Genomic DNA, 25,883 nt, shown 5'->3' with positions numbered 1-25,883 from the left:
ACACTGATATTCAGTTCAATTTTATTTATATTGCACATTTCATACAAATGTGAACTTAATGTGCTTTACAGAGGATAAAAACAGACGCAAAACAAACAAACAGCAACAAAGATAGACCACTGAGTCAAGAAAAACAGAAAGTTCAGGCAAAATAATTAATGATCTTGGACACACCTTGCACCAATCTGTACAACATTTTGCATATACTAATGATGGGATCTCCTAAAAGGAGCATATTCAAATCAATGAACAAGTTTGTGCAAACAAGATATGTAGGGGTGTGATGAGACAAGGTCTTTTCAATTTAAAACATTAAAAACATTTCTTGTTGAGGTAAAAATGTCTCGCCATGTTGAGGCTTGGATGCAGAGCAGCAACCACCATGGCACAGTCTGATGTTGAACTGGAAATTACCTATGGATGCAGGATATTGTTTTTTTTGCTGATATCTGTGCTAATATTTACAAATGGATTTTAGCCGATACAGTCCTTGAAACACACAATTAAAAGTTTGAGGATGGAGAAGTCAAATTTCAGTCCTTAAAACACACTTTAATGTTTAAGGAGTGATGATGAACAAAGAACAAGACTTCAGCTGAAATAGATCTGTTGGTCCAGCCCTAAACTCCACAAACTTATGTGTTAATAGAGCCAATATTTACATCTGATATAGGCAGATATTTATAGCTGGAATGTTCACATCTGGAGCAATTGGCAGATCAAGATCTGATGATCTTGATTAGTTTAATCAAGGATTACTGTGCTCATGGGGCAGTCTGAAAGCCCTGACTCGTTAACATGCACACTGAAACGCATACCAAGTCTTGGTGCATCTGTTACGCAGCTGCCATGCACCCATTCTGAAATGACCATAACATTACACGCTGTTGTAAACTTAGTGAAGACTTGTTTCAGAACAGTGTTTGCTGATCTCAAGCTCATTCTCATTAACCCAAGTTTCCCTTGGAAAATTCAATTCTCATCACACTCTTACGTGTTTCACTACATATATTTTGTTTTAAACAGTTATTTAAAAGGTTGAATTGGAGCTTTTGCTTTGGATTTATTCCAAAGCTGTGTATTTAAAATTGACTCTGTTTTTCCCACTTTGGAGATAATGAAATGAGCCAAGAATATAACACTGAATTAACTCATTAGAGTTATTGTTTGGCAAACATGGATTTAAAAAAAACAGTTGCATTTTTCAACATCTGTACTACAATTGAACAGTTTGACTTATTCCTGGTTGATTTCCTCCAACTTAAAGAATACAAATCAAATATCTACTCTCACTTCAGCTCTGTTTTAGTATTGCCTCAGAGTAACCTCTAAGGCTAACAGCTGCTGGATGCTTCCAAAGTTTACAAGCCCTAGGTGCCTGCTGTTTTACTTTTTTTTTTTGTAAGAGTAGCTGCCTTTTATGACTGGAAAAAAAGTGATGATGAGCAGCTTTATGAGCTGAAATACAGACTTCAAAACTGCCAGAAAGCATATCATATCTTGTTATGCATTCTTATCATCAAAATATTGGTTACTGCAGCTTTAAGAGTAAAGTCTTAAACTTTAATTTTTCAATATTTGTGAACATTTGTGGGTTTGATACCTTGCACACTTGTAGGCTTTCTGAGTTATCAGATTTGGGGATATGCTTTGTAGCTTTAAACCTGCAATACTTGAATCTCATTAATTATTTATATTTAAAGTATATTTGACCAACATTGAATTGCTTAATATATTTGATACAGAGTTTAAGAGCAGAGAAATTGGTACTGCATGTTAGTAAAAGCTGTATTGCAGAACAAGACAGTTGCTTTAAATCTTCACTGAGTAATGTGCCTTTTGGCTCTCTGCTTGTTCACCCCCCCCCCCTTCCTCCTTATCTCTACTGAGCTGCTTAAGCATACAGGAAGCTGCTGTTTATTTTCCAGCCTTTTTTTGGATCCCCTGCTGACTGATACAGGCAGAGACTTGACAAAACGTCTTTAAATTAGAGAAGTGAATAATATTTTTAGTCTTAAGAAGGATGGTGGCCTGAGAGGATCATTTGTAAACTATTTGGGAGTAATTTCTTTGTAGAAAATAAAGATTTTAAAAGCAATTTGGACTGTTGTATTCATTATTATTAATTGGCTGACATGTGAAAAAACATCTGTTACTAACATCTTTTATGTTGTTGTTGATGTAGGATTCTAGCTGCTCAGCAGGCCTGGGTCTTTTTCTGTGTCCATGACTTCCAAAAAGAGTTTACAGTTTTGATTAATTTGACCACAGAACAGTTTTCCATTTTGCCTTTTTAAATTAGCTTTTGCCCAAAGAAAATAACAGCTTCTTTATTGTGTTCACATAAAGCTTCTCTTATGCATGATATAGCTTTAACTTGCATTTGTGGATGACATGGTGAACTAGAACAGACAAGGATTTCTGGAAGTGTCATGCCGTGATGTCCAGGACAGGACGTTTTTGATGTAGTGCCGCCTGAGTGCCCGAAGATCACAAGCATCCATTGATCTTGTCCTTGCACACAGATTTCTCTAGATTCTCTGAATCTTGTGATGGTATTATTTACTGTTGATGGTGGGATATTCAAAATCTTCATGATTTTACCATGAGGAACATTTGTCTGAAAATGTTCCACTATTTTTAAATGCAGTTTTTTGCAGATTGGTGAACCTCAGCCTCTCTAAAATGTTCCTTTTATACCCAGTCATGTTACTGACCTGTTGCTAATTTTTCTATTTCTTGCTCCTCTAGCTGTTTTATATTAGTACAACTTACTTTGCCAGCCTGTTGTTGCCTCTTCCCCGCGTTTTTTTTTTTTTTTTAGATATGATGCTGTCATCAAATTAAAAATGAGCAAACTGATACATGAAATGGTAAAATGTCTAATTTTCCAAGCCTGTTACATTATATAGTGAGTAAAATATTGGTTCATGATATTTACAAATAATTTCTTCCGTTTTATTAAGACTTTAGACAGTGCCCCGACTTTTTTTTTTGGTTGAAATTGGGGTTATAAATATCCTAAATCTACAATTCTTTATCTCCAGTGAAAGTGAATTAAAGTGGGCTGGTCTAAGCAATAAAACTGTCCCGGCCCTGGAACAGTTAGTCATTATTGCAGCAATATTCTACTTCACATATAACTTTTAAGCAGCAGAAACTAATGTTTGACTGCTCAGAGAGCAACCAACGTGAAAATAAATCACAGAAAGAAAAAGAATCATTGAAGCCAAAGTCCGAAGTTTGGTTGGACAAGTGGATAAAGGTAAAATATCAGTGCAAAAAACAATCAATATAAAATACAACATGCATACCAACCTTATTTTACTCATTTGAAGGTTTAAAGCAAAGCTAACTGCTGTAAAATATCAGTATTTTCTATTCGATCGTTTTATTCGTGCATATTTTAATGAAATCTTCAAATCACCCTCAGTTTCTATGATAAACCTTTCAGGAAAAATCTCTGATATGGTAAATATGACTACCTCCTGATAAGAGACAAGACAGGACACGTCTACACAGAAAACCGGTTTGATGAGCTGAATTGTTGACCATTTTTCCGCAGATAGGTCTCGTGTTCATGGGTCTTGTATCTCAGTAAGTACAGAGGAAAGTCGAAGTCCACCGTAGAGGTTGGGATATCTGAGGCTATAAATAGGCAGTACTGCAGACGTGGTTAGCCATTGTCATCAGCCTGCATTTTACACCGACACGGAGCAGGACTGAGAGGCTGGTGCAGAAAACAGAGGGCTGTAGCAAACATGTTCAGGAAATCCCTCATTGCTATCGGACTGCGGAGGAACCATCAACGCTACTCCGGGGTCCAAAGAGCCGCAGTGACCCATGGGGACGTCTGTTATCGGGATACATCCTCCTCCGCCGTGATGGGTGACAACGTCAAACTGAAGACTATGGACGACCTGGGCGGACCGAGCTTCATGACCACGTTAAACTGGCTTTTTGTAAAGGGATACTTCAAAACCTCACAGCAAATGCAGGTGAGAGCAGACAAGTTGTTGGAACTGTTTGTGCTTCTTTTGACCGACAGTGAACTCATAAGGGGTTTATCTCTAACCCACATTTCTGCATTGACTTTCAGTGCAGGCAAGAGTAAATCTAGCAAACACATAAAGGGACTGTTCATCAAGATAACCTACTTAGTATCAATACTCCGTTTTGAGTTTGTTTGCAAAATCTCTGCATATGAAATGCACTCATAGACCTCAGCTGACTGGAGTTTCCCTGTGTTTACAAAGCTGACAGCAGTGGAAATCAAGACTCAGAGTTTCACTTTAAAAAATCTCTACTAATATTTTAATACCCGTAGGCAACTCTTATAGAGAAAAGGCTTCTTTGGATATCAGCCAAATGGGACACAGGTTGAACTCAGAGGAGGACAATAGACCAATGTAGACACTGAGCAGCCCTGCATGTTAGAGACAGACTTTTAATTGTCAGGAATTTCCTGTTTTCTTCTGTTTGTTTTGTTTCATTTTGGAAGTCATTAGTGGTTTTTATTTGTCTTTTTGCTGTCTGTGTTTTTCACATTTTCTTATTATGTGGTTATGATTATTTATCTTTGTGTTAAAGTTATGTGTCTTTGTTGTGATTTTTTGTGTAGTTAATAGTCTCTTATGGTTCTTATTTTTGTCATTTTGTCACTGTTTTCCTTGTATTTTTTATGGTTGCCATGCGTTTTTGTGCAATTTTACTTCATGGTCTATTGTCTCTTGTGGTTATTTGTCTCTTTATTGTCAATTTGTGCTCCTTTATGTGCCCCTAAGTTGTTTTCATCTACAGTGTCTATAAAAAGCATCACCCATTGGATATTTAACCCTTGTATTGATTTTATAAATCAATCATGGTCAATATAATCTGGCTTTTTTGACACAGAAATTTAACAAAAAAACCTTAATTCTTGTGCAGGCTGAATAAGATTGTCCTCCATATTTACCTGCATTCATTTTGTCCTACAAGCCTTCCAGGGCCGGCTGCTGAGAAACATCCCCACAGCATGATGCTGCCACCACCGTGCTTCACAGTGGGGATGGTGTGTTTAGGGTGATGTGCAGTGTTTGGTGTCCACCAAACATAGCAGCTTGTCAGATGGCCGAAAAGACCCATTTAGGTCTCATCAGACCAAATAACTTTCTTCCTCTTGACCATGGAGTCTCCCACGTGCCTTTTGGTGAACTTCAGTCCAGATTTAATCTGAGTTTTCTTCAACAGTGGCTTTTTCTTTCCCACTCTCCCATAAAGCTTTGACTGGTGAAAACCCCAGACTACAGTTGTTGTATGCAGAGTCTCTCCTACCCTGTTTTCCGTTATAGCTAGTCATCTTATATCTATGTGCTTTTTCTCTCAGTTCCTGTTCTCTGTTTCTGTGGTTACAGTCTGTCAATTCGGTTATTTTACATCCTTTTTTCATTTTGTTGTCTTGTTGTTTCTGTTTTATACATGTTTTAACCAAACCTTTTCTCCTAGTTTTTTTCTTTTTATAATATTTGGGTTAAGCTATGCACCCATGACTGGTGACAGGTTTTCTAAATGACTTTTAAATTTATATGGTTTAGCTTTGATGTTTGAAATAAGTTTTCTCAGTTACACCCATAGTTGATTAAGTTCCACTTCAGGGATTGGGTCTGCTTGTTCCTCTTTCTTTCTAAATGCATTGCATTATTCATGGAGAGTAAAAAGTACAACTGAATATCTTTACTTTAAATCTTGTAGGCATTAATAAAAGTTTCTGTTTGAATAGGATGACCAGACCCTTAAATTCATAACCACATGTGAATCCATATTACTCAGTTTTTGTTTAAAAGGCTAAGCTGTTGATTATTTATGATTAAAGTGTTCTAGACTGAAAACATCCAGTGTTAACTCAAATGATTTCTCACAGATTGAGCACAAGAAAATCTACGGTCCGATGTGGAAGTCAACGTACGGTCCTATTAGCCTGGTGAATGTGGCCACTGCTGACCTGATAGAGCAGGTGCTGAGGCAGGAGGGGAGGCACCCGATCCGCACAGATATGCCCCACTGGAGGACCTACAGAGAGCTCAGGAACCAGGCCCATGGACCCCTGACTGAGTGAGTCAGACTCCTGTTCATTCTCTAACTTCACATCCGAGGTGTCTAATCCATTCTGCACTCTACGCTGGTTTTAGTACAGAAACACTCTTTACTAATATATATATATATATATATATATATATATATATATATATATATATATATATATTTCTGAGTACCAAGCTTGTGGACCTTATTTCCCTACATAACATAAAATTGCATTCATAATAGAGTAACAGATCCTAATAAAAACATCTGACCATAGTCTAAAGCATACTTCACTCATGGCTCACATTGCTTAATAAATTCATGCCTGATCAAATTACCTAAAACATTAATGGCCTCAGGCTGGTAGGTGTTGTATTGTGCAGGTTTTAACACTTGAGTCATTTGAGGACAAGTTGTGATATGTGATCCAGGGTTGTATAAATATAAATAGGCATTTCATGACTTGAGGTTCATTGCAATAAGGCTTCCTTTCACCATGAACTAAATATGAGGATTCAAAGCCTGTTGTAATTAAAAAGTTAAATTCATCCAAAAAATTCTGGACTATTTTTGGAACTGGGGGTTATATTGCACATGTATTGGTGTGTGTGGAGTTTCCCCTAACCCACAAATTAAGAAATAAGCCAACACAGTCCTTTGTCTATGGTCCTCTTAAGTCAAATGTGATGGACTGTTATGAATCTGTGCTCATTGTGGCATCATATTATACCATAATATCTCCACCCATGCCATGGAAGCACACTGCTATATTTGCATAGGCACAATCCAGGGAAGACAGGAGCAGGGTAAGATGGACACACAAAGATACATCAAAACAGACCATTCAGAGAAAGGCTGTTGTTTAGAGCTGGTTTAAAAGTTCCTTACTTCGACCATAGGTGAACTAAGACTATGACATGTCCCCTGTAAACAAGTAAATCTCATTCATTCTGAAGGCTCGTATCAACCCAGCCAGACTGAGACTGATATTAATCATTATTCCATGTTTGCAGAATGGGTGCGAAGTGGCAGCGTATCCGCAGCATCCTGAATCCTCGCATGCTGAAGCCCAAACACGTCTCCTCCTACACCCACACCATCAATGAGGTGGTATCAGACTTTATCGCCCGAGTGGCCTGGCTGAGGGAAACAAGTGGTCAGGGTGTGATGGTCAACAACCTGACTGGAGAACTCTACAAATTTGCTTTTGAAGGTCGGTGGACAACAAACAAACGAAGTGTTCCTAAAAGCACTTTTCCTTTTCTGATACTTAAAAACAATCTGAATTTGTTACAAAGAGAAAAATAGAAGACATAAGCATGCCAACCTTGGTGTGGCTGGTTTTAGAAGTTGTACATGAGTTACATGAGATACATGAGCCTTAAAGAGAAACCAAAAAGACAGGAAGCAGAAAAACAAGATGTACAATTTAAGATAATGAAGTTGGTAGATTATAGAGGAAAACGCTATCAGCCTTGATTTAAGTGTCCTTGACCTTTCACCACAGCAGACCTGAGCACCTGTGAGCTCACTTCCTTGGTTTCTTTATATCTGAGAGATCAGTTGACATCTTAAGTATGTCACAAAATCACCTCAACTTAAATTTTAGGGAGTCTTATAGTTATTGCACCAACATTTGGCTCTTTATTTCAGTGGATTAAATAGCTAGGCCATGCTTTCTAAGTGAAAGCTGTCAGTATGTGTCGTCATTCAAGTTGTTAACAGATATCGACACAGCTGCCAAAGAGTTTTGGCCTTGAAAAATGATTAGATAACGTGTGAACTACCTTATCAAAAAAGACAGACGCCTTCAGGCTGTAATTTACTGAACATTGAATTATATTTTGTGCATTTTTAAGCCCGCCTCAAAATAAATGCACAAAGAAAAAACACAAGGAATCCTATTAGTTAAAAGTCTTGTGGTCCAGCATGCTTATGAGTAGTGTCTAATAGTACTGTTTAACTATAACTTTTTTTTTCTTGTAGAAAATGATTGCTTTATTACTGGAGAATGTGAAGTTGCATCAGTTCAGTCTGTTTGCCCCATCTCCAAATCATCATGCCTGATCCTGCCCATTTTGCTTTGCTGAAAAAGACAAAAATCAGCACCATATGGAAGAAGTGGGAGAAGCTGTATTGCAGGCAAAAAACTAAAAGGATTGGTGTAGGAAGTTCTGCTTTTGGAGAGTGTGAGACAGAATGAATGTAAGATGTTTTAGGTTTATTCACCTTTTTCACCAGATGCTCAGGTTACCTAAATGACAATAAAACCAGTATTCTCTAGCTAATCTGATCTTCATGCACAGGGGAAAAGCAGGCATCTTATCTTGCTAAATCAACCTACTTACACATTTATAGCTCAAGTAGCAACAAGTAAACCTCAGAGAAGATGATATCTCATCAGATTTCAAAGGTCAGAGGTTAAGGTCATCGCGGCTCAAGTTCCTCCCTTACTTGTGGCTGCAGTGAGTCAAGAACACCGTGAGGGATTTTTTTTCAAACTTTGCACTAATGTCCACCAAGACTCACGCAGAAACAGACTAGACTTTGGAGGTACAAGGTCAAAGGTCACTGTGACTTCAAATATTGGATCGCAATATTCTAGAATGCACTGAGTTTTTTTGCCGAATATGGCACAGACCTAGACTTGGACTTCAAGGTAAACTGGTTCTGGAGTGTTTTCCACAAGGAAGACAAGAATGTAAAACTCTAAAAATAGAACTTTGATAAAAGGTTTGAGGAAAAGTAAGATTAGAGTTGACAGTTTTACACTTTGATTAATTTCAGAATATGGCTAACTACAAAAGCCTGATGAGAATTGACACTTGACAAAATCACTTCATTGATGCTGGATGATGGGCAAAGATATTTTTAGGCTGTGGTTGACCAAAATTAAACTAAACTTTAAAACTTTAAAATGACTAAAAATTGACTTTAGCTATTTAACATTTTTATCTAAAGACTGGCCTAAAATTCACACAAACAATAGCTAAGATGCGATCTGCTCAAAAAGCGCACTGTGGGGCAAATGGCTTCACTCACATCGCTCATGCTCTGTTCTGTCTACGGCGTATCTCAGGAGGGCCACTCTGCTCCGCTCCATTGGAGATATGCATCTCCAGTGGTCTTTTTTTCTAGGGGTGAGGGACATGGTTATAATAGTTTTGGATTTAGTGTTCAATTTCAGTTTAGTTTTTATTAGTTTTAACTACTGGTTTGTTAGTTTAGTTTTATTTTGCAAAAATGCTTCATTTTATTTAGTTTTTATTAGTTTTAGTGTTAGTTTTAGTTTTTTACGGATTGGTGTCGGGGCTGAGTGAGCGTCATACATTTTTAAAAACATATTAAAACAGGCCAATCCTCACTTATCATTTATTTATCTAAAGATGATGTTTGAATACAACTCCAGACATAAAACCACCACTATGTGAAGTCTTAACCAATCAGATCAGGCAATGTTACACCCCCCAGACTTGGGTGTCGGTGCCAGTCAGTATGGTTGTGTCAGAGACTAAAACTAAGGATATTTTGTCTCCATTTTTATTTTATTGTTGTTAGTTTTGTGAGCGCACTGTGCAGTTTTAGTTAGTTTTCGTTTTTTTGGTGAAGCTTAGTTTTTATTTAGTTTCAGTTAACTAAATTCATCCATCCATCCATCTTCTTCCGCTTATCTGAGATCGGGTTGCGGGGGCAGCAGCCTAAGCAGGGAAGCCCAGACTTCCCTCTCTCCGGCCACTTCATCCAGCTCTTCCCAGGGGATCCCGAGGCGTTCCCAGGCCAGCCGAGCGACATGGTCTCTCCAGCGTGTTCTGGGTCTTCTGGGGCCTCCTCCCCAGTGGGACTCCTGAACACCTCACCAGGGAGGCGTCCAGGAGGCATCCGGACCAGATGCCCGAGCCACCTCATCTGGCTCCTCTCAACGCGGAAGAGCAGCGGCTGTACTCCGAGTCTCTCCCGGATGGCCGAGCTTCTCACCCTATCTCTAAGGGAGAGCCCAGACACCCTACGGAGGAAACTCATTTCAGCTGCCTTTATCCGCGATCTCGTTCTTTCGGTCACTACCCACCGTTCATGACCATAGGTGAGGGTGGGAACGAAATCACACATGAAGCCAGTTAGAATGTGTAAAAGTTGACTCAAAGTGTTGTGTGCCTGTGTGTGTCACACCAAGCATGGAGAAGAGAGAGAAGAGCCGAGAATTGTCTGAGGACTTAAGCAAAATTGTGGAAAAATATGAACAGTCTCAAGGTTACAAGACCATCTCCAGAGATCTTGAAATTCCTTTGTCCACTGTGCGTAAAATAATCAAGAAGTTTATAACCCATGGAACTGTGGCTAATCTTCCTGGAGACCAGCAGGAGACCCAGGACAATCCCACTGCTGACAAAGAGACACATAAAAGCCAGACTGGAGTTTGCAAAAAAGTACCTGAGTAAGCCTCAATCCTTCTGGGAGAACATTTTGTGGACAGATGAGAATATGGTAGAGCTTTTCGGAAAAGCATGTAATTCTACTGTTTACAGAAAACAGAATGAGGCCTACAAAGTAAGGAACACAGTAACTACAGTCAAACATGGTGGAGGTTCAAGGATGTTTTGGGGTTATTTTGCTGCCTCTGGCACTGGGTGCCTTGACTGTGTGCAAGGAATCATGAAATCTGGAGACTATCAAAAGATTTTGGGCCTTGTGTCAGAGAGCTGGGTCTTCATCAGAGGTCATGGGTGTTCCAGCAGGACAATGACCTGAAACATACCTCAAAAAGCACCAAGAAATGGTTGGAGACAAAGCGCTGGAGAGTTCTGAAGTGGCCAGCAATGAGTCCGGATCTAAACCTGATTGAACCCCTATGGAGAGATATCAAAATTGCTGTTGCAAGAAGGCCCCTTCAAAACGGAGAGACCTGGAGCAGTTTGCAAAAGAAGAGTGGTCCTAAATTCCAATAGGACAGGATTGGTTTCAGTTATTTTTTCCCAAAGGTGTGCAAATATTAATTTGAAGGTGCCAACAATTTTGTCTGGCCCATTTTTTGTGTAAAATTATGTCAATTTTGTCATTTTTCTTCTGCTTTTTTGTGTTGTTCCAATGCACATGAAGGAAATAAACATATGTATACCAAAAACATATGTAATTGTAACAATTTCTGGGAGAAATGGTGTATTTTTTCTGGAAAAATTCTAGGGGTGCCAATACTTTCGTCCATGACTGTAAGTCATCACTATATCAACATCACATCTTATCCTGTGGCACAAGCAACAGGTTATAGAGAAGTCAGCGGGGTCACAGAGCTATAAAGGTGCTAAGGAAAAGTTAATTTTTGAGGTTGAAAACCCCAGTTTTCCATGAAACCACACATTCTTCGCTAAAATATTTTAACTATATAATGTACTCACCCAAGATAGAGGTAAAAAATAATGGAATCATTTTGATGCCAAATCAACTCCATGAAGGCAAAAATTATGTACTAATATACTATTCCTGTGTGAACTCAGAGCTGCCCTTCACTGCGCTGCAGACACTCTTCTAGTATGAGAGGTGGCTTGCCTTCGGTTTGAGCAAAACTGTGGAGCTGTAGAGTGCAGCGTAGCCGTTTGTGTGAATTATGGGTAAGAAAATGAAGCAATTTAAAATGGCCTCTGAACACTAAAAGATCAATTAATGTATCAGTTTGACCCCAGAAAATATAACTTGCTGTAATCCAAAGCTTATTACAAAACTATATCTACACTTTCAAAGAAATACATTTTTTAACAATCATACCACAAAAGCCACCCCATCTTTCCACTTTGACCCACCCCTGTACTTTCACTGTCTGGCAGTTCTATACTTGCAGAAGTATATCTCTGTCAATTTGTTGTTCTTCTTTTTTTTATCGTGCTAATTTTTTATTTTTGACAAATATAGGTTGAGACTTACATGTATGTGTTTATATCTCTGGGTCAGAGCCAGAAGCTAGTCTGAGAGCAAAGCTATGCTAACCAGGCATTAGCTGTATCATCCTGAACTTAAAACAAAATACATTTTGACACTAGGGAACTGGTTTTGTACATGAAAAATTACCAAAAAGTGTAGAGAATGAGGCTGTGAAATGCATCCCTCAAATCTTTCAAAACATTTTCAGTCCCTTTTGTTTTAGAACAGTGTAATATCTTATTTTAATGATCCATGGCAAAAAATGCCCATTTCTGTTTTTGAAGCAAGGAATTACCCTATATTACCCATAGGACTTTTCTTCTTGTTTCTGTGGTTTTCAAATGTGTATCAATGTTGTTTGGGTTTCAGTAGTATTGTATTGAAGTTTAAACGTTGGGTGATTGTGTACAGCCCGTAGCTTCCTTCAGGAGGAGTCTCAGTTTAAAAGCAGACCAGTTATGTGTAGAATAACAGACTGGGATAGTTTAAAGCCTGGAACCAGAAAGTTGAGGCTGTCATAGTTGTAGATTTAAGGTGGCATGTTCATCAATCACTTAGTAGTATCTTTAATGTTTCACATGCTTTAAGACCGGTTTTTGCTGTGAATGTGCACAGAGACGGGGAAATAGCAGACTGGTGAACATGTTAACACCTGTTCTGGTAGTTTTTTTGTGTTCTTAGTCATTTTTATTGTATGTCTGTAACTTTATTAAATGTACTGCTGCCTGTCTTGGCTTGGATGGTCTTGTAAATAAGACTGTTAATTTCAGTGAGATTCTCCTGATTAAATAAATCTAAGAAGATGATTTAGGCCATGTGCACAAGTGTTAGGCATGTAGGGTAAGGATTCATCACTGGGCCCTGTGTGCCACAACCTAGAATGGAGAAGGGGCGTAGGACAGCCAGGGTCAGTATCAGTACATGCTCACAAGAGTGTGTTGCTCTGCAGCCAAGGTCAAGCTAACAGCATTTCTTTTGTCCGGGCCTTTTCACCCAACGTGACAGGCCCAGACCGCTGGTGGTTTTCGGGCCCTTGGATCATCCACTGCACAGCCAGTGGCTTGAGACAACCCTACTACCCACCAATAGCTTCTATAGGCTGTGCTTACTCCCCACTTCCACCACTACAGGTGTGGACTTTGTTATTTTTTTAACATATTATTTTCCTGAGCCCCTGGTCATATGCAAAAACATCCAGAGAATAGCTTGGGTTGTGTAAATCTTCATTTGTGCTAGATGGACTCAGACTCAGGCGGACTCACTCACCATTACAGGCTTTATTCAGCCTCAATTCATGGCCCAAACATGCTTGAACATTCTGCACAGTACTGTAAATCATGTATCTTATTTTTATGTTTGAAATTCAGGGATCTGTTCGGTGCTGTTCGAGACCCGTATGGGCTGCATGAATGAAGTGGTGCCAGAGGAGACACAGAAGTTCATCTTCTCAGTGGGAGAGATGTTCCGGCTCTCCCCGATCCTCATTCTCTTCCCCAAGCACACCTGGCCTTACCTGCCCTACTGGAAAAAGTTTGTGGCAGCCTGGGATTATCTTTTCAAAGTTGGTGAGTAACGTTTACATTAACTGTTCAATGTGTTTTAACCATTTTGTTAAAGAAAGAAAGGTCCTTGTTATGTGGAGCAAATGACTTTAATATCAGTGAAGGATATAATTTACTTCTTGTTATTACCTTGTGTTTGATCTCTGAAGATGCTTTGAAAAAATAACACAAAAGCGGTATAAATGCTAACTTAAATAGAAAAAATGCACTGAAATATAATTTTAAATTACTGTATATGGTAGTGTGTCTTTCTTAATCTAGTATATTTGAGTGCTAATAAGTGCAGTATCAATCATTTTACCCTGACATATAAGGAGTCAAATGAGTGTGACAGTGTCCTGGAGTTTAGGAGACAGTAAGTACTTCTAGACTGTTATTTAACAATTTTAGGCCACTTAAGTAAAAAATAAGTCTTACATTGAGATTCCTAATGGTATCAGTTTTTATGTTGATTGTCAAAACTGAAAATGCTAACCACACTTACCACAATAAGAAATACTTCCAGCTTTTTCTATCATTTGTTGTCACATTTATGTCTTACTATAACTTACAGTATTATGAGAAGGTTTAAGGATTTTAAAAGGTCTAAAAGGAGTCTTGAAAAAGGTCTTAAGAAGTATCACATTTTATATCAGATTTTCTGTGTATACCCTGACTAAGGGTAATTGAGTTCCCATATGGATGAACTCTTCTCTGTTCTTTCTCCTCTTCCTTTATTTCTAACTTTAATCTCTAAAAGCCTTGCATGGACAGGTGTTACAAATTAGCACTTTGCTATAAACACTTGCAGCTGTGCATCTGGGACCTGTGCATGATTAATGTCTCAGCATAAGTGTTACTTTGCATCCGTGTCAAAAAAAAAAGTTAAATCAATTAATACATATCAGACCTGCTTTTATAGGTAGATAAAAGTTTAAGGCATGAACTTAACCACAGAAAAAGGAACTTGTTATGGACTGAAAAGGAAATAAGAGGACAGCAAAAAATTTAGCAACACAAGTATGGAAGAATTTTAATTATCCACTGAGCTGTCTTCAACTTTTTGTTTTAAGTGAAATGAGACATAAGGAGCAGTGGTGGACTTATTTTATACCACTGTGGCTGCAGAAGGATGTTGACGTGGCTAAACTAAAGTGTGCTGAAAGGAACAATAAAGCTTGAGATTAACTGTGTAAAAATTGTGTTATATAAAATATAACTTAATGATTTAACATAAAATATGAATTAAAGATTGAGTGTAAGAGTGTTAGAAACCCTTTTCATTTTGGATCAGGTTTCAGAACGCTCTGATATGCTGCTCAGTTCACTTTGCCTCCACCCATGGTAGTAAAAGTGATACATCTTCCTGTTCTGAACCCTCCCCTCACTATCGATTGCTGTCACAAAGGTTACTAGACATGGTCATTTTCTGGTTGCATAATCACATCATTTTAAGGAACCATACTGTGTCAAAGGACAAAGTCCTTACACAGGTCCTCCTGCCCTAATTCCAGTGTTGTCCATTATGGTCAATCATCTGATGCAACGTCTGTGTCATTTGAATTATGTTATTGTTGTCAAATAAATAATAAATTTAAATTTCAGTGAATGTTGAAATCTTGGGCAGTTTTTTTTATATAGCCCTTATGATTTTGGGGGTTATTTGTAAATAATACTTTGGTTTTAGAGAGTTTTTTAGATGGCCTTAGATCTTAATGGGAATGATCATTCTAATATTAATATTGGCAACTAAGGTCATGATAAAGATGATTGGTCTCCTTAACAATCTTCTCAGTGCTAACTTTCTAACTTTGCTAACGTACCCATGAGAAAAGAGAATAATGTGTTTTCTCTTGTGTCTACCAGCTGAAGAACTGGTGCAGAAGAAAATGAAAGAGATTGAGGAGAAAGTGGACCTGGACCAGAATGTGGAGGGAGCGTACCTCACACACCTGCTGCTCAGTGATAAGATGACCGTCACTGAGATCCTGGGCAGCATCACTGAGCTCCTGCTGGCAGGAGTTGACACAGTAAGAGCATCCTGGAGGTTTCTTTTCACCCAAATCAAGCTTCTTAAATCAAACTGAGAGGATACAAATCTGAAGAATCACTTCAGAAAGGGAAGGATAAGTGTGTTTCTGTCTGTTGCAGACCTCCAACACCATCTCGTGGACTCTGTACCACATGGCGAAGGAGCCAGAGATCCAAGAGAAGTTATACCAGGAGGTTATAGGTGTTTGCCCTGGAGACAAGGTGCCAGTCAGTGAGGACATTTCTCATATGCCATACCTGAAGGCCATCATCAGAGAGACACTACGGTAATATCAACAGCTGGTTCCTAGCACTGATGGAGATAATGTTTGATTTTTCAGCTATGACTGGAAGGAAAGGACACAGTATGACCTTAGGTTTAAAGCACTGACTTCTAAAATTAGACAAATCTACAGACATGTGAATAGGTTTTTGGCATGAAGGATGCTAAGGATTCATCACAGGCCTGATGTGTCTCAAGCAGCCAGAGTCAAGCTGGACACATGTCAACACTTCTGTCACTCGGCAGCCAAGGTCAAGCTCGATGGCATCTATTTTGCTTGAGCCTTTTCACCCCTGGTGTTAAGCCTGGAGACTGCCAGTGGTTTTCGGGCACTTGGGACATCCACAGCTCTACCAGGGACACGTGGTATCCTTACTACCGGCCTGGGCAGTGCTCTAGGCTAAGGGTTCCTAAATTAACAGCGCCAGAGCCTGGGGACCCCCACCTTCCTTGGAAGTCGTTAAAGCATATGATGTCACACAAAGTATCATGCCCCAAATTTACATTTTAGACAGTTTTTGTAGATTTTACTTACATTCAAGCATTGATCCCTCTTGATAACTTTATTTAATAATTAATTAAAATAATTACTCTGAATTGAATAACAACATTTTTTGAAAGAATGGATCAAATTTACCACTTTATATCATATTAAATTTCTCTTTCTTTTTTGGAAAGCATCCCTTGACCCCTCTTCAGTGTCTCATGATCCCCCTGGGTGCCCCTGCTCTAGGCTACACTTACTCACCACATCCAACCCTTACTTCACCCTAAAGGTGTAGACTTTGTTATTTTTCAACAGATTATTTTCCCATGACCCTGGTAATATGCAAGGACATCCAGAGCATGACAGGGCTGTGCCCTCAGGCAGCTTACTTGCCACACTGAAGCCTTACTTCAGCCTCAGTTTTTGGCCCAAACATGTCTAAAAGTCCTGCACACTGTTGATGAGAGTAAGAGATGCAAAGATTGATGCTCTCTTAATACGAGACAGCTGGGAGAGATCTGTTAGCTTAAATTGCCATAAATTATCTGCTACTCTGGCTTTGTCCAACAGAAAAATACTCCACCAGAACCTCCAGTCATCATGCAAACATGTTCTGTTGTTTGTTTAATGCATTTAAAATAAAGTATAACATGTAAAATAGTTGTTACAATACCTTTTTTAATTACCAAATGTACCAGTAACCCTAACCCTAACAGAAAAACATCACTAACTCATCACAAGTTAGTAAGGCAATGAATATTCTGTGTTTTACACACAGTAAGTGTCCATTTCAGTGGCACATGGTGGAAATACTCAATACTAAGTCATATGAAAACAACACAAACAGTGGGCACAGGCTGAAAGTAGCACAATGTAGTGTCCAACTTTAGACTTCTAAAAGTTAACTCCTCTGTTCTCAGCAGCTTAAATGCCCGGTATGCCAGATAGCGAGTCCACCCCTACTTGCAGAGTTTGTCTGAGCATCTTCGTTCTAAACAATCCAGCATGGCTAAAGGGGCGCCTCTCTGCATGGTGGTGTGCTCGACCAGTGAGTGGTACAGGCTATTTAAGACTATGAACTCCTGGTAACTCAGTTCATGTTGACAGTAGGAGAAAATAACTTCAGTCTTATCTGGCATGATCTGAAATCTGAACCTGCCATTCAGAAGTCTCTGTCCTTTATCCATTTCTGCTCGCTTGACCTGCATCACGACAATGCTGCCTCCTGATCTGGCAAACTATGGGTTGGGTCGAGGGTCACACAGAACGTGCATGCGTTAATCCTACGACAAAAAAAATAGTGGCATTAAAAGTAATTTGAGTTAACGCGATATTAACATGTTAACTTTGACAGCCCTAGTGTTGACTGAAATCATGACAATTTTCAAATAAATTCTAGCTGATCTTTGGAAGCATGATTTTCATCTGTCGAGTCTGCACTCCTAGTGAAAGCTGAAAAGTCTTTAGTGTCCTATTGATTTTAATAATTTTCAAACTGAACTTTAGATGACTCCTCCCTGTGTTCTTTGTTCTCCAGGTTGTATCCAGTGGTACCAGGGAATGCCCGAGTCACTGCTGAAAATGAGGTTGTGGTGGGAGATTATATCTTTCCTAAAAAGGTGAGGCAAAGAAGACACAACAAAGAAGACACAAATCATGAGATGTTGGTCAGTGAGAAAATCTACGTCCGTCAGTTCAGCCAACTGAACACAAATATATTAGATATGAAAACTTGCACTGCCTGATTTCACATAATTTCAAGGGATTTTGTTCTTGCTGTTCAGTCAGTAAAGAGTGTGAAGTCCTTTCCATCTTTGTCTGGCTGTATGTGTCCAATTACTCTAAAAAAGAAAAAAAAATGATTGGAAAAAATGTAGTACCTTTGTACTGGTGAGTGCTAGTGAGACAGCATGTTATGGATTATCTCTCCTTCCTATTTGTGTGCTCCTTCCATCAGCTGCTGACTGAAAAAAAATCCAAATCCAAACCTATAGTAGTGAAATTACATTTTTAAATTAAATTATGTTTTATTAAGACAAGGACTCACCAACCTTGAACTACAATCTACTGATATATCTTGGAGACATTTCAAGTAGATATTTAATACTGAGTGTGCATTAGCTCCAACTCCTAAGTTATTTTCCTTAACCCCTTTAGTTCTCAGTTTAGCAAGATAGACTGCTGCAAGACATCGTTTCAGTCCTATCCTGGCATTTCTTTAAAAATGTTTACATTTTTTAGAGTTGCACAAGTTGTCAAGAGCAAATTTTGCTTTTGAAATTTCAAAAAGGTTTTTGTACAATCCTTACTTGAAGAAATTCTTAAGTTTGTATCAACATTTGGATTTAAAACTTTAATAAGAGTAGAATTAAAATCCTACGGTTATGTGTTTTATATCCTTCCCTTTTACTGATTTGATTGATCAAAGAGTGTATTGACTAGCTTAAACTGTGGGTAAAATTAAATTACACCAATTTAAAAATTAAATATTAATTGATTTTTCTCTTAAGTTTTGACAGGCAGATTTAGCATTCTCTGTCTATATCATAGGGTATCTTTGTTGGTAAAGGTTGGTGACAACTGATTTAGGTGATCATCATTCCTTCATCCCATCCCCAAATATAGGAACGTGTAAATAACTTTACAACTTTCTGATTTTGAATACTTTTGCCATTTGAAGCTAACCAAACACAAAAAATATTTCAGCCTTACAGTCATGACTTATTTAATGCTATGCATTTCGAGTTTTTTTGATTGAAACAACAGTGTTGTGCTATAATAGGAGAATTTTATCATCTTTTCACAGACACTTTTCCACCTGTGCCATTACGCTGCGTCCTATGATGAAAACATTTTCCTTGAGCCAAAAACCTTTTTACCAGAGCGCTGGCTTAGAGGAGCGGAGGAGAAATTCAAGCAGCACCCATTTGGATCTGTACCATTTGGTTTTGGGATTCGGGCGTGTTTGGGCAGGCGACTGGCTGAGCTTGAGATGTATCTCCTCCTGTCAAGGGTAAGAACTTCCCTTCTCCTTCACTGTCTTGTGAATAGTTCTGCTTTTCCAGATATAACTCTGATGTCTTCTGATTTCAATGTTCTGTTTTTCTTGGAAAACGTTTTCTACAAGCTGCTAGAGTCAGGCTGCAATGGTTTTCTCACATTCAGTGAAGAGTATCACTGAGGCTGAACACTTCTGTTTGGTGTCCAGGGCTGGATGCAGTTTGTCCTGAAGGTATTTCATTGGACTGCGGTCAGGGCTCTGTTCAGGCCAGTGCTTCCACCCAGGACTATTAGCTTGGGTTCTTGAATGAGAGCTTTGTTGTGCTCCAACAGGAAAGGTTCCTCTCTAACTTTGACCACAAGGTTGGAATCTCCCTGAAGTATGACCAATACTTTCAGTATTAAATAGCTGCAAATAAGCATAAGCATGCAGACCTTAGAACAGGAGGCATCTCAATAAGAAGCACAAACCACTCTTCCCCTTCTAGAGCGCAGTAATTCTTCTGAGTCTCTTCTTTGTGTCTTTGCTTCTCATATTTTAAAGGATAAAAGCTTCTATCCTGCAAGAATAACTCATTTAGGTGCTTGTAGCAATGATCCCATGTTGTCATGCATTAAGACTCTGTCAGTCCATGTGAGGAATGAACATGACATCTGGTTAAGAAAAAGCGCAACTATCTACCTCAGCCTTTTCTTCACCGTACTGTACTACGGTAGTACTGTACAGTGCCTGCAGTTCTGCTGATTGCTCACCGATGAGCCTGCCAATTTTCCTCCATTTTCTGGCAAAGATCATGGCCTCAAACTTGGGGGTGCTGACTCAGACAATACCATGCATGCAAAACTACATTTTCTGCAGGGGCTGTTTTGATATACCCAAATCAGACCCCTTGCTACCAACTTTAGCATTGCAGAGCTAATAAGTCTTGCTCCATTTTCTGGCAGAGACCATGACCTTACACTTAACTGACTCTTATTTACTCAGCTGTGAACAGGTGATTATACAAATAGAAGCACATCGTCTGCAAAGAACTGAACTGAAAATCTGAAGTTCTCAAATTTCCCTCTTAGTGAGATTCACCTCTCCCCTGGTTGGGCCTTGGGATCTATGTCATAAGGGATGGGGTTACAAAGAAGAACCCTGGCAGAGCAAAAGACTGTGTAACATTGGGATGTGTTGGAACAGCAATCTTAACCTCACTTTCATGAGTAGGGCCTTAAAGCTCTTGAAAAACTGCTACAAAGTCTCTTCCTGTCAGTCAACTTAGCCATGCCATTAATTATGCAAATTTAGTTACATTACTCAATTAACTCAACTAAATGAAAACTTCTGATCTTTAATCAAATTAACCCCCATACAATGTGCAGTAATAAAGAAATGGCATATTGGTACTAAACTGAGTACCATTCAGTAAAAATGTCTATTTTGGCTGTAGATTGGCCATTTCAACATGGGACCTAACTGGGAGTCCTTGGCTTTTCCAGCCAGCCTCAAGTGGTCACTCAGAGAACTGCATTTTCTTGCATTTCTGTATTTGGTTCATTTTCCAGCTGCAGAGGTTGCTGCTTGGACAGAGCCCAAAACCAACTGAAACTTTGCATGACATCTTGCCAAAAGAACAGATTGGAACAAGTTGACTAGGACACAGTGTCTAATAGTAAAAGCTCCTGTTCCCCATGCTCTGTTGAACTCTCTCCAAAGAATCCCTGTGATACACAATAAAAGATACTCAGGCTAAACCATCAGACTTGCTTGGGTGCTTCAGCGACCCCTTGAATTGCTCTAAGTGGGTGTGCTGCAGGTCAAAGTTCACTTTTATTTTAAATATGAAGCACTACAAACTATCAAAAGAAATCTCTCAAGCAATCTGCATTTGTTGCCTTTTTTATGGCATTCTTGTTCCTGTGTGCAGTATGACTTGATCATTTCTAACTGCAGAAAGAATTGTAAAAAGTCACACCAAATCTGTTGGACTTGCTGATATTCAGTGACGTGAGTGCTGATTTAACGTCAACATGGATCCAGATGTTCTTTTCAGGTTCAACCTTGGCAGTGTCTTTTGTACTTTTTTACTGATATCAATGTTTGGTTTAAAAAGCAATACAGAACAGCTGAAGATTGAGGTGAGGAATGTTTATTTGACCAACCAAGCAAGATGAACACCCTGATCCACTGTGAAGAGTTTTACTCTAAAACAGTGTGGGCTAACGTGACTTTTAAAAGTAATTTTTGTACATAAAAGTGTTACACATTGAGAAAATTAACAGGTTGAAGTATTTTTGCACTCGTCATTAGTGAAGATTGTTTGTAAGACATGTAGCCATTCTACATCTGCATTTGGATGTGCCAATGTGTCGCCTTTCTACAGCCTAGATTATGGTCCGTAATCTGTAACTTTGCAGACTAACAACCTTTATAACCTTTCATATGCTGAAAATCTGGCAATAAACTAAACACAAGCATTTAAAATTACAATTTCATAATAATGTTTTTGTCCCCTAAGTCAAAAAACAGGACAACACCCCATAGAAGGTGATGGGGGAGGTCAGAACCTTTAAAACATACCTAGAGGGGGACTGGTTGAATGTCAGTCCATCACATTCATTGCCAGTCAGGCTATCTCATATGTCAGGCATGCACTGCTACCCAGAAAGTAAACTACATAACATGAGCAAGACAGGAAGCCGATATCATTGTTTACTATTGGAGGAGCTAGTTGGTAAGTTAAACTCTTGCCCGTCAGCAGAAGAATAGGAAAATATTTTTCCACCAAGTTTCAGTATGTCTGTGTAGGTTTTCAGTCATCCAGGTCATGGTTATCAAATGCTGATCAAGTGGCAACTGGACTACCAGTCCAGTTGCCATTTGATCAGCGTTGGATAGGTTTCAGTGTGGTTCTTCGCCCTTCTTTTAACAAAGAAGTCAACGTTTCTCACAGAATGGCGCTGTGGCAGAGATATACACTCCACGCTGCCTCTATCTCTTAAAACTATTTTTGCCCACTGCACACCTAAAATCATACCAAAATCTCAGGCACACCATCTTTCTATCCATGTAAAATAGCTGTTGTAAGACAGGTAACAGCATCTTTTGTTGTCGTGCATTTGTGGTAATAACACATGGTTTTACAAATTCCAGTGGCCCACCTGAGCATGCCTGGACTTCCCTCACTATCAGAGAACTACAAGTCTATTGTAGGTTTGATATTTTGTTTATAATCTTTTGGCAGTGTTCTTCAACAGTGCTTTGTAAAAAGATGCTCAAGTAACATAACTCACCTTTTGAAATTTTATTTGATATTCTGTAATCCGAGCAGGTTGGCTGCATATGTGCAGGCTTACTGTTGATGAGATGGTGGATGGATTAAATTCAGGAGCACAGGGTCGTATCAGCAACAAGAAGCTCCAGAAATATTTTGAAACAGTGGCATATAAAGCTTCAGCTTTGAGAGAAAGACATTACACCTCAGTCAGTGTATTTACAGGAACAAAATATTATTGGATGTCTCTCTTGCATGCAGATGGAAACTATATACAGTTTATGGAAAAAATCTTAAATGATCAGCAAACGTACCTAGATGGTCCATCCAAATATTGTTAATGTTTAGGGAAACACTGGAATTGCTGTCCAGTTCACATAGCATTGCAGCAGTAGCTTACCTGACACACCAGGTAGACTGTTTCATTCATTCACTGCATGGATATATTTCCTCCCATACAAAGCATTTGGGAAGGGCAGGACTGTTCAAAATTTCTCAGAAAGTGATTGGACGAGCATCCTGTCTGTAACATTTAATATGGGCCGATTAGAGCGACGACAAAATTAGGTAGTTTGCATGGCCAAATGCCACCTTTCTGCCATATTGAATGAGCTAACATCACAGCTACCTGCCCAGAAGAAGAAGAGAAATAGCTGATTCAGGGTTTTCTTCATTTTAATGACAAATTGTAAAGAGAAATACAGGGATTTTTATTTATTCATGGATTGAACTTCATAACGTGAATCATGGCAACTGTAGACATGTCAGTAAACGACTTTTGTTGTTTTTGTAAGGAAAACAACTCACTGCTGTTCTTTGTTCTTCTTTTAACGAAGAAATGTTATCAAGTTCTGATAAAACTGGCACTTTAGCAGCAACCAATGCTAATGTCTTCTGCCATAATTGCACCGGTCTCTTGTTGCTACTTGCTTACGTCACGACTCCGCTGTGCCAGAAAGTGCTGCCCCTCAACACTGATTGGTTCTATCACTTTCTAACCGGGCCCAAAGGGTTCAGACGGCAGCTTTGCAAGATGAATTTGCCACTGAGAAACACAGAAATGGGTGAATCCATCTGCTAGCAAGGTTACTACAGGCCTTGGCTTATATCACTTTTCACTATTGCCTCACTGATTCTTACCACTGCCAAGGAGGTTATGTGATCGGCAGGGTTTGTTAGTTTGTTATTAGTTTGTTTGTTAGTTTGTTAGCAACATAACTCAAAAAGTTATGCATGGATTTTGATGAAATTTTCAGGAAATGTCAGACATGGCATAAGGAATAATTGATTAGATTTTGGGAGTGATCCAGATCACTGTCTGGATTCAGGAATGTTTTAAAGGATTCTTTGCTATTGGGAGATAGGGCTAATAGTGCAGGTCTGCGCTCTCCGAGTGCTTTTCTAGTTTATTTCTGCAGCTCCCAAACTGTCACAATTTACCAGTCCAATACCCTCCCTCTGCTTACACTGCCTTATTTTTTAGCTACAGTCAAACAGCCAGCATGACCTTCAGTAACCTTCTATCCAAAGCACAAAGGCTGCTCCACTTTTGTTAGTCTTGGCAGTGACATCCAAACAAACCATCAAGAATTCCTCCAATTTGGGACACAGTCATCAGCCAAAAAACACAGTTATAATTCTGTCAGCTTACGAAACAGTGGGTGATAATTAACTCAAATATTGACTCTGTCTGCCCTCTTGTGCCTTTTAAATTCTATAAATATCAATTATTTTCTCTCTACTTAAACGAAAATGTCCTTTTTTCTTTTGAAGTTGATAAAAACCTATGAGGTGAGACCGGATCCCGCAGGAACTGAAGTCAAGCCCATCACCAGAACCCTACTTTGCCCGGCAACACCGATCAACCTGCAGTTTCTGGACAGAAGAGTGGAGCAGGAGGAGCCGAGAGCAGTGAGCAGAGTTTCCCTGTGAGCTGTTTTAGTATTCACACTGTGATGTCAGCCTGTCACCAAGCACTTGTTTATAACACATTCACATCATGAGGACTGGCTGGAATTCACCCAGACTGAAGCATACTCAGCATGCTGAAAAAAACAGGACAAGGTTGTACAGAAAATAATGTAATTGTGTATATATGTATAACTTGATGTGCCTTATTTTTACTCATCTCTGGCTCAGTTGTTTCCCTAAAACAGCTCATATCTGGTTTTTAGTTTGAATAATGTAACTCGGACAGGAGGAAAGGGTTCATTTCAGCAGCTGTAGCTGGAATAAGTCAGAATTAACAAAACTGTAATTTGATTTGCACGAAAAGCACAGTGATATATGATATTTGTGCCTTACACATTTTTTTCTGTTTAAAATGAAAAAATATGAGAATATCTTCATCTATTGAAGTGCTCAGCTTTGGTTGTCCTTTTGTTTATAAGATGCTGCTAAGGGTAGGATGTAAATATCATATATAAAATGTTCTATTTGAACAATCATTAAATTGCTCGTTATCTTTTATCCTCACCCCAAAACAACTTTACATATTTATTTCTAACCCTCTGTGCAGAAGAACCAGCAAAATTGGAGTGAACTATGACTATCTAGAACAATTTGTTTGGCAAAGTAATACTGCTATATTTTTTAAATTCTTTTGTACATATTGCAATGCATTTTCAAGCTTTATGACTTGTGATTTGGTTTATAATTATAACATGTTTCATTATTTTACAGATCAATATTTCATTTATTACCTTAATTGGTCAAGATGACAAGCTTTTAAACCAGTTTTTGTGAATAATTACGTGAACATGCCTCTTTTGAATCCATGTCTGATCACATATTTCTTCTGATATTTCTTCTGTCAAATAAAAGCAGAAATATATCAAATATGTGTTTGCCTGAACTGCAAAAAATGTGTGATGCCTTTGGTTTTATTGTCCTACGATTTAGTGCAAAACAGAAATGAAAAAGCAAAATATGGTGGTCAAATTATTTTCTTTTCAAGGAGTACTATCATTTTTATCTAGGCCAGTTTTATTAGGCTTTTTTATGATTATGTTGAATCACAATTCAAAAGTAGTGTCTGATTGTCATAAGTTAATTTTCAGAAAAAGACATCTAATTTTCTTTAAGTCAGTTTCAAATTATTTCAGTGACCATTGTGGGTTTTTCTCTCTTTAATGGAAGGGTGCCAACTACTTTGTCCATGTGTGTGATTCCACATTTTAAAAACAGCCCCTTTCTCCCTCATTTTGCATTTAACTAACCATGCAAAGTAGATGGATTTGCCCATTTCTCACTGGCAAATCCATCTTGCAAAGCTCCCATCTGAACCCTTTAGGTTAGAAAGTGAGCGGACA

The 25,883-nt window shown here is 38.7% G+C and overlaps 1 protein-coding gene across 1 annotated transcript; it reads left to right on the top strand.

Moving 5' to 3' along the window:
• Positions 1 to 3,664: 3,664 nt before the first annotated feature.
• si:dkey-91i10.3 (cytochrome P450) lies at positions 3,665 to 25,384 on the top strand. Its single transcript, XM_041807690.1, has 9 exons — positions 3,665 to 3,998; positions 5,900 to 6,090; positions 7,074 to 7,273; positions 13,338 to 13,535; positions 15,378 to 15,541; positions 15,663 to 15,829; positions 17,850 to 17,931; positions 19,119 to 19,325; positions 24,346 to 25,384. Exons 1-9 carry the CDS (start codon positions 3,762 to 3,764, stop codon positions 24,502 to 24,504), a joined length of 1,605 nt encoding a protein of 534 aa, XP_041663624.1. The 5' UTR covers positions 3,665 to 3,761; the 3' UTR covers positions 24,505 to 25,384.
• The last annotated feature ends 499 nt before the right edge of the window (positions 25,385 to 25,883 follow it).

Source organism: Cheilinus undulatus, linkage group 15, assembly GCF_018320785.1.
Source record: "Cheilinus undulatus linkage group 15, ASM1832078v1, whole genome shotgun sequence".
NCBI lineage: Eukaryota > Metazoa > Chordata > Actinopteri > Labriformes > Labridae > Cheilinus > Cheilinus undulatus.
The sequence above is the reverse complement of the archived record's forward strand: the minus strand, read 5'-3'. Positions and strand labels throughout refer to the sequence as shown.

What these genes read in the sequence shown, in the direction of transcription:
- si:dkey-91i10.3 (XM_041807690.1), top strand. Translation starts at nt 3,762, where the DNA reads ATGTTCAGGAAATCCCTCATTGCTATCGGACTGCGGAGGAACCATCAA. An exon ending in CTACAAATTTGCTTTTGAAG is followed by an intron (nt 7,274 to 13,337) that starts GTCGGTGGACAA and finishes TTTGAAATTCAG; the next exon opens with GGATCTGTTCGGTGCTGTTC. An exon ending in TGTATCTCCTCCTGTCAAGG is followed by an intron (nt 19,326 to 24,345) that starts GTAAGAACTTCC and finishes TTTCTTTTGAAG; the next exon opens with TTGATAAAAACCTATGAGGT.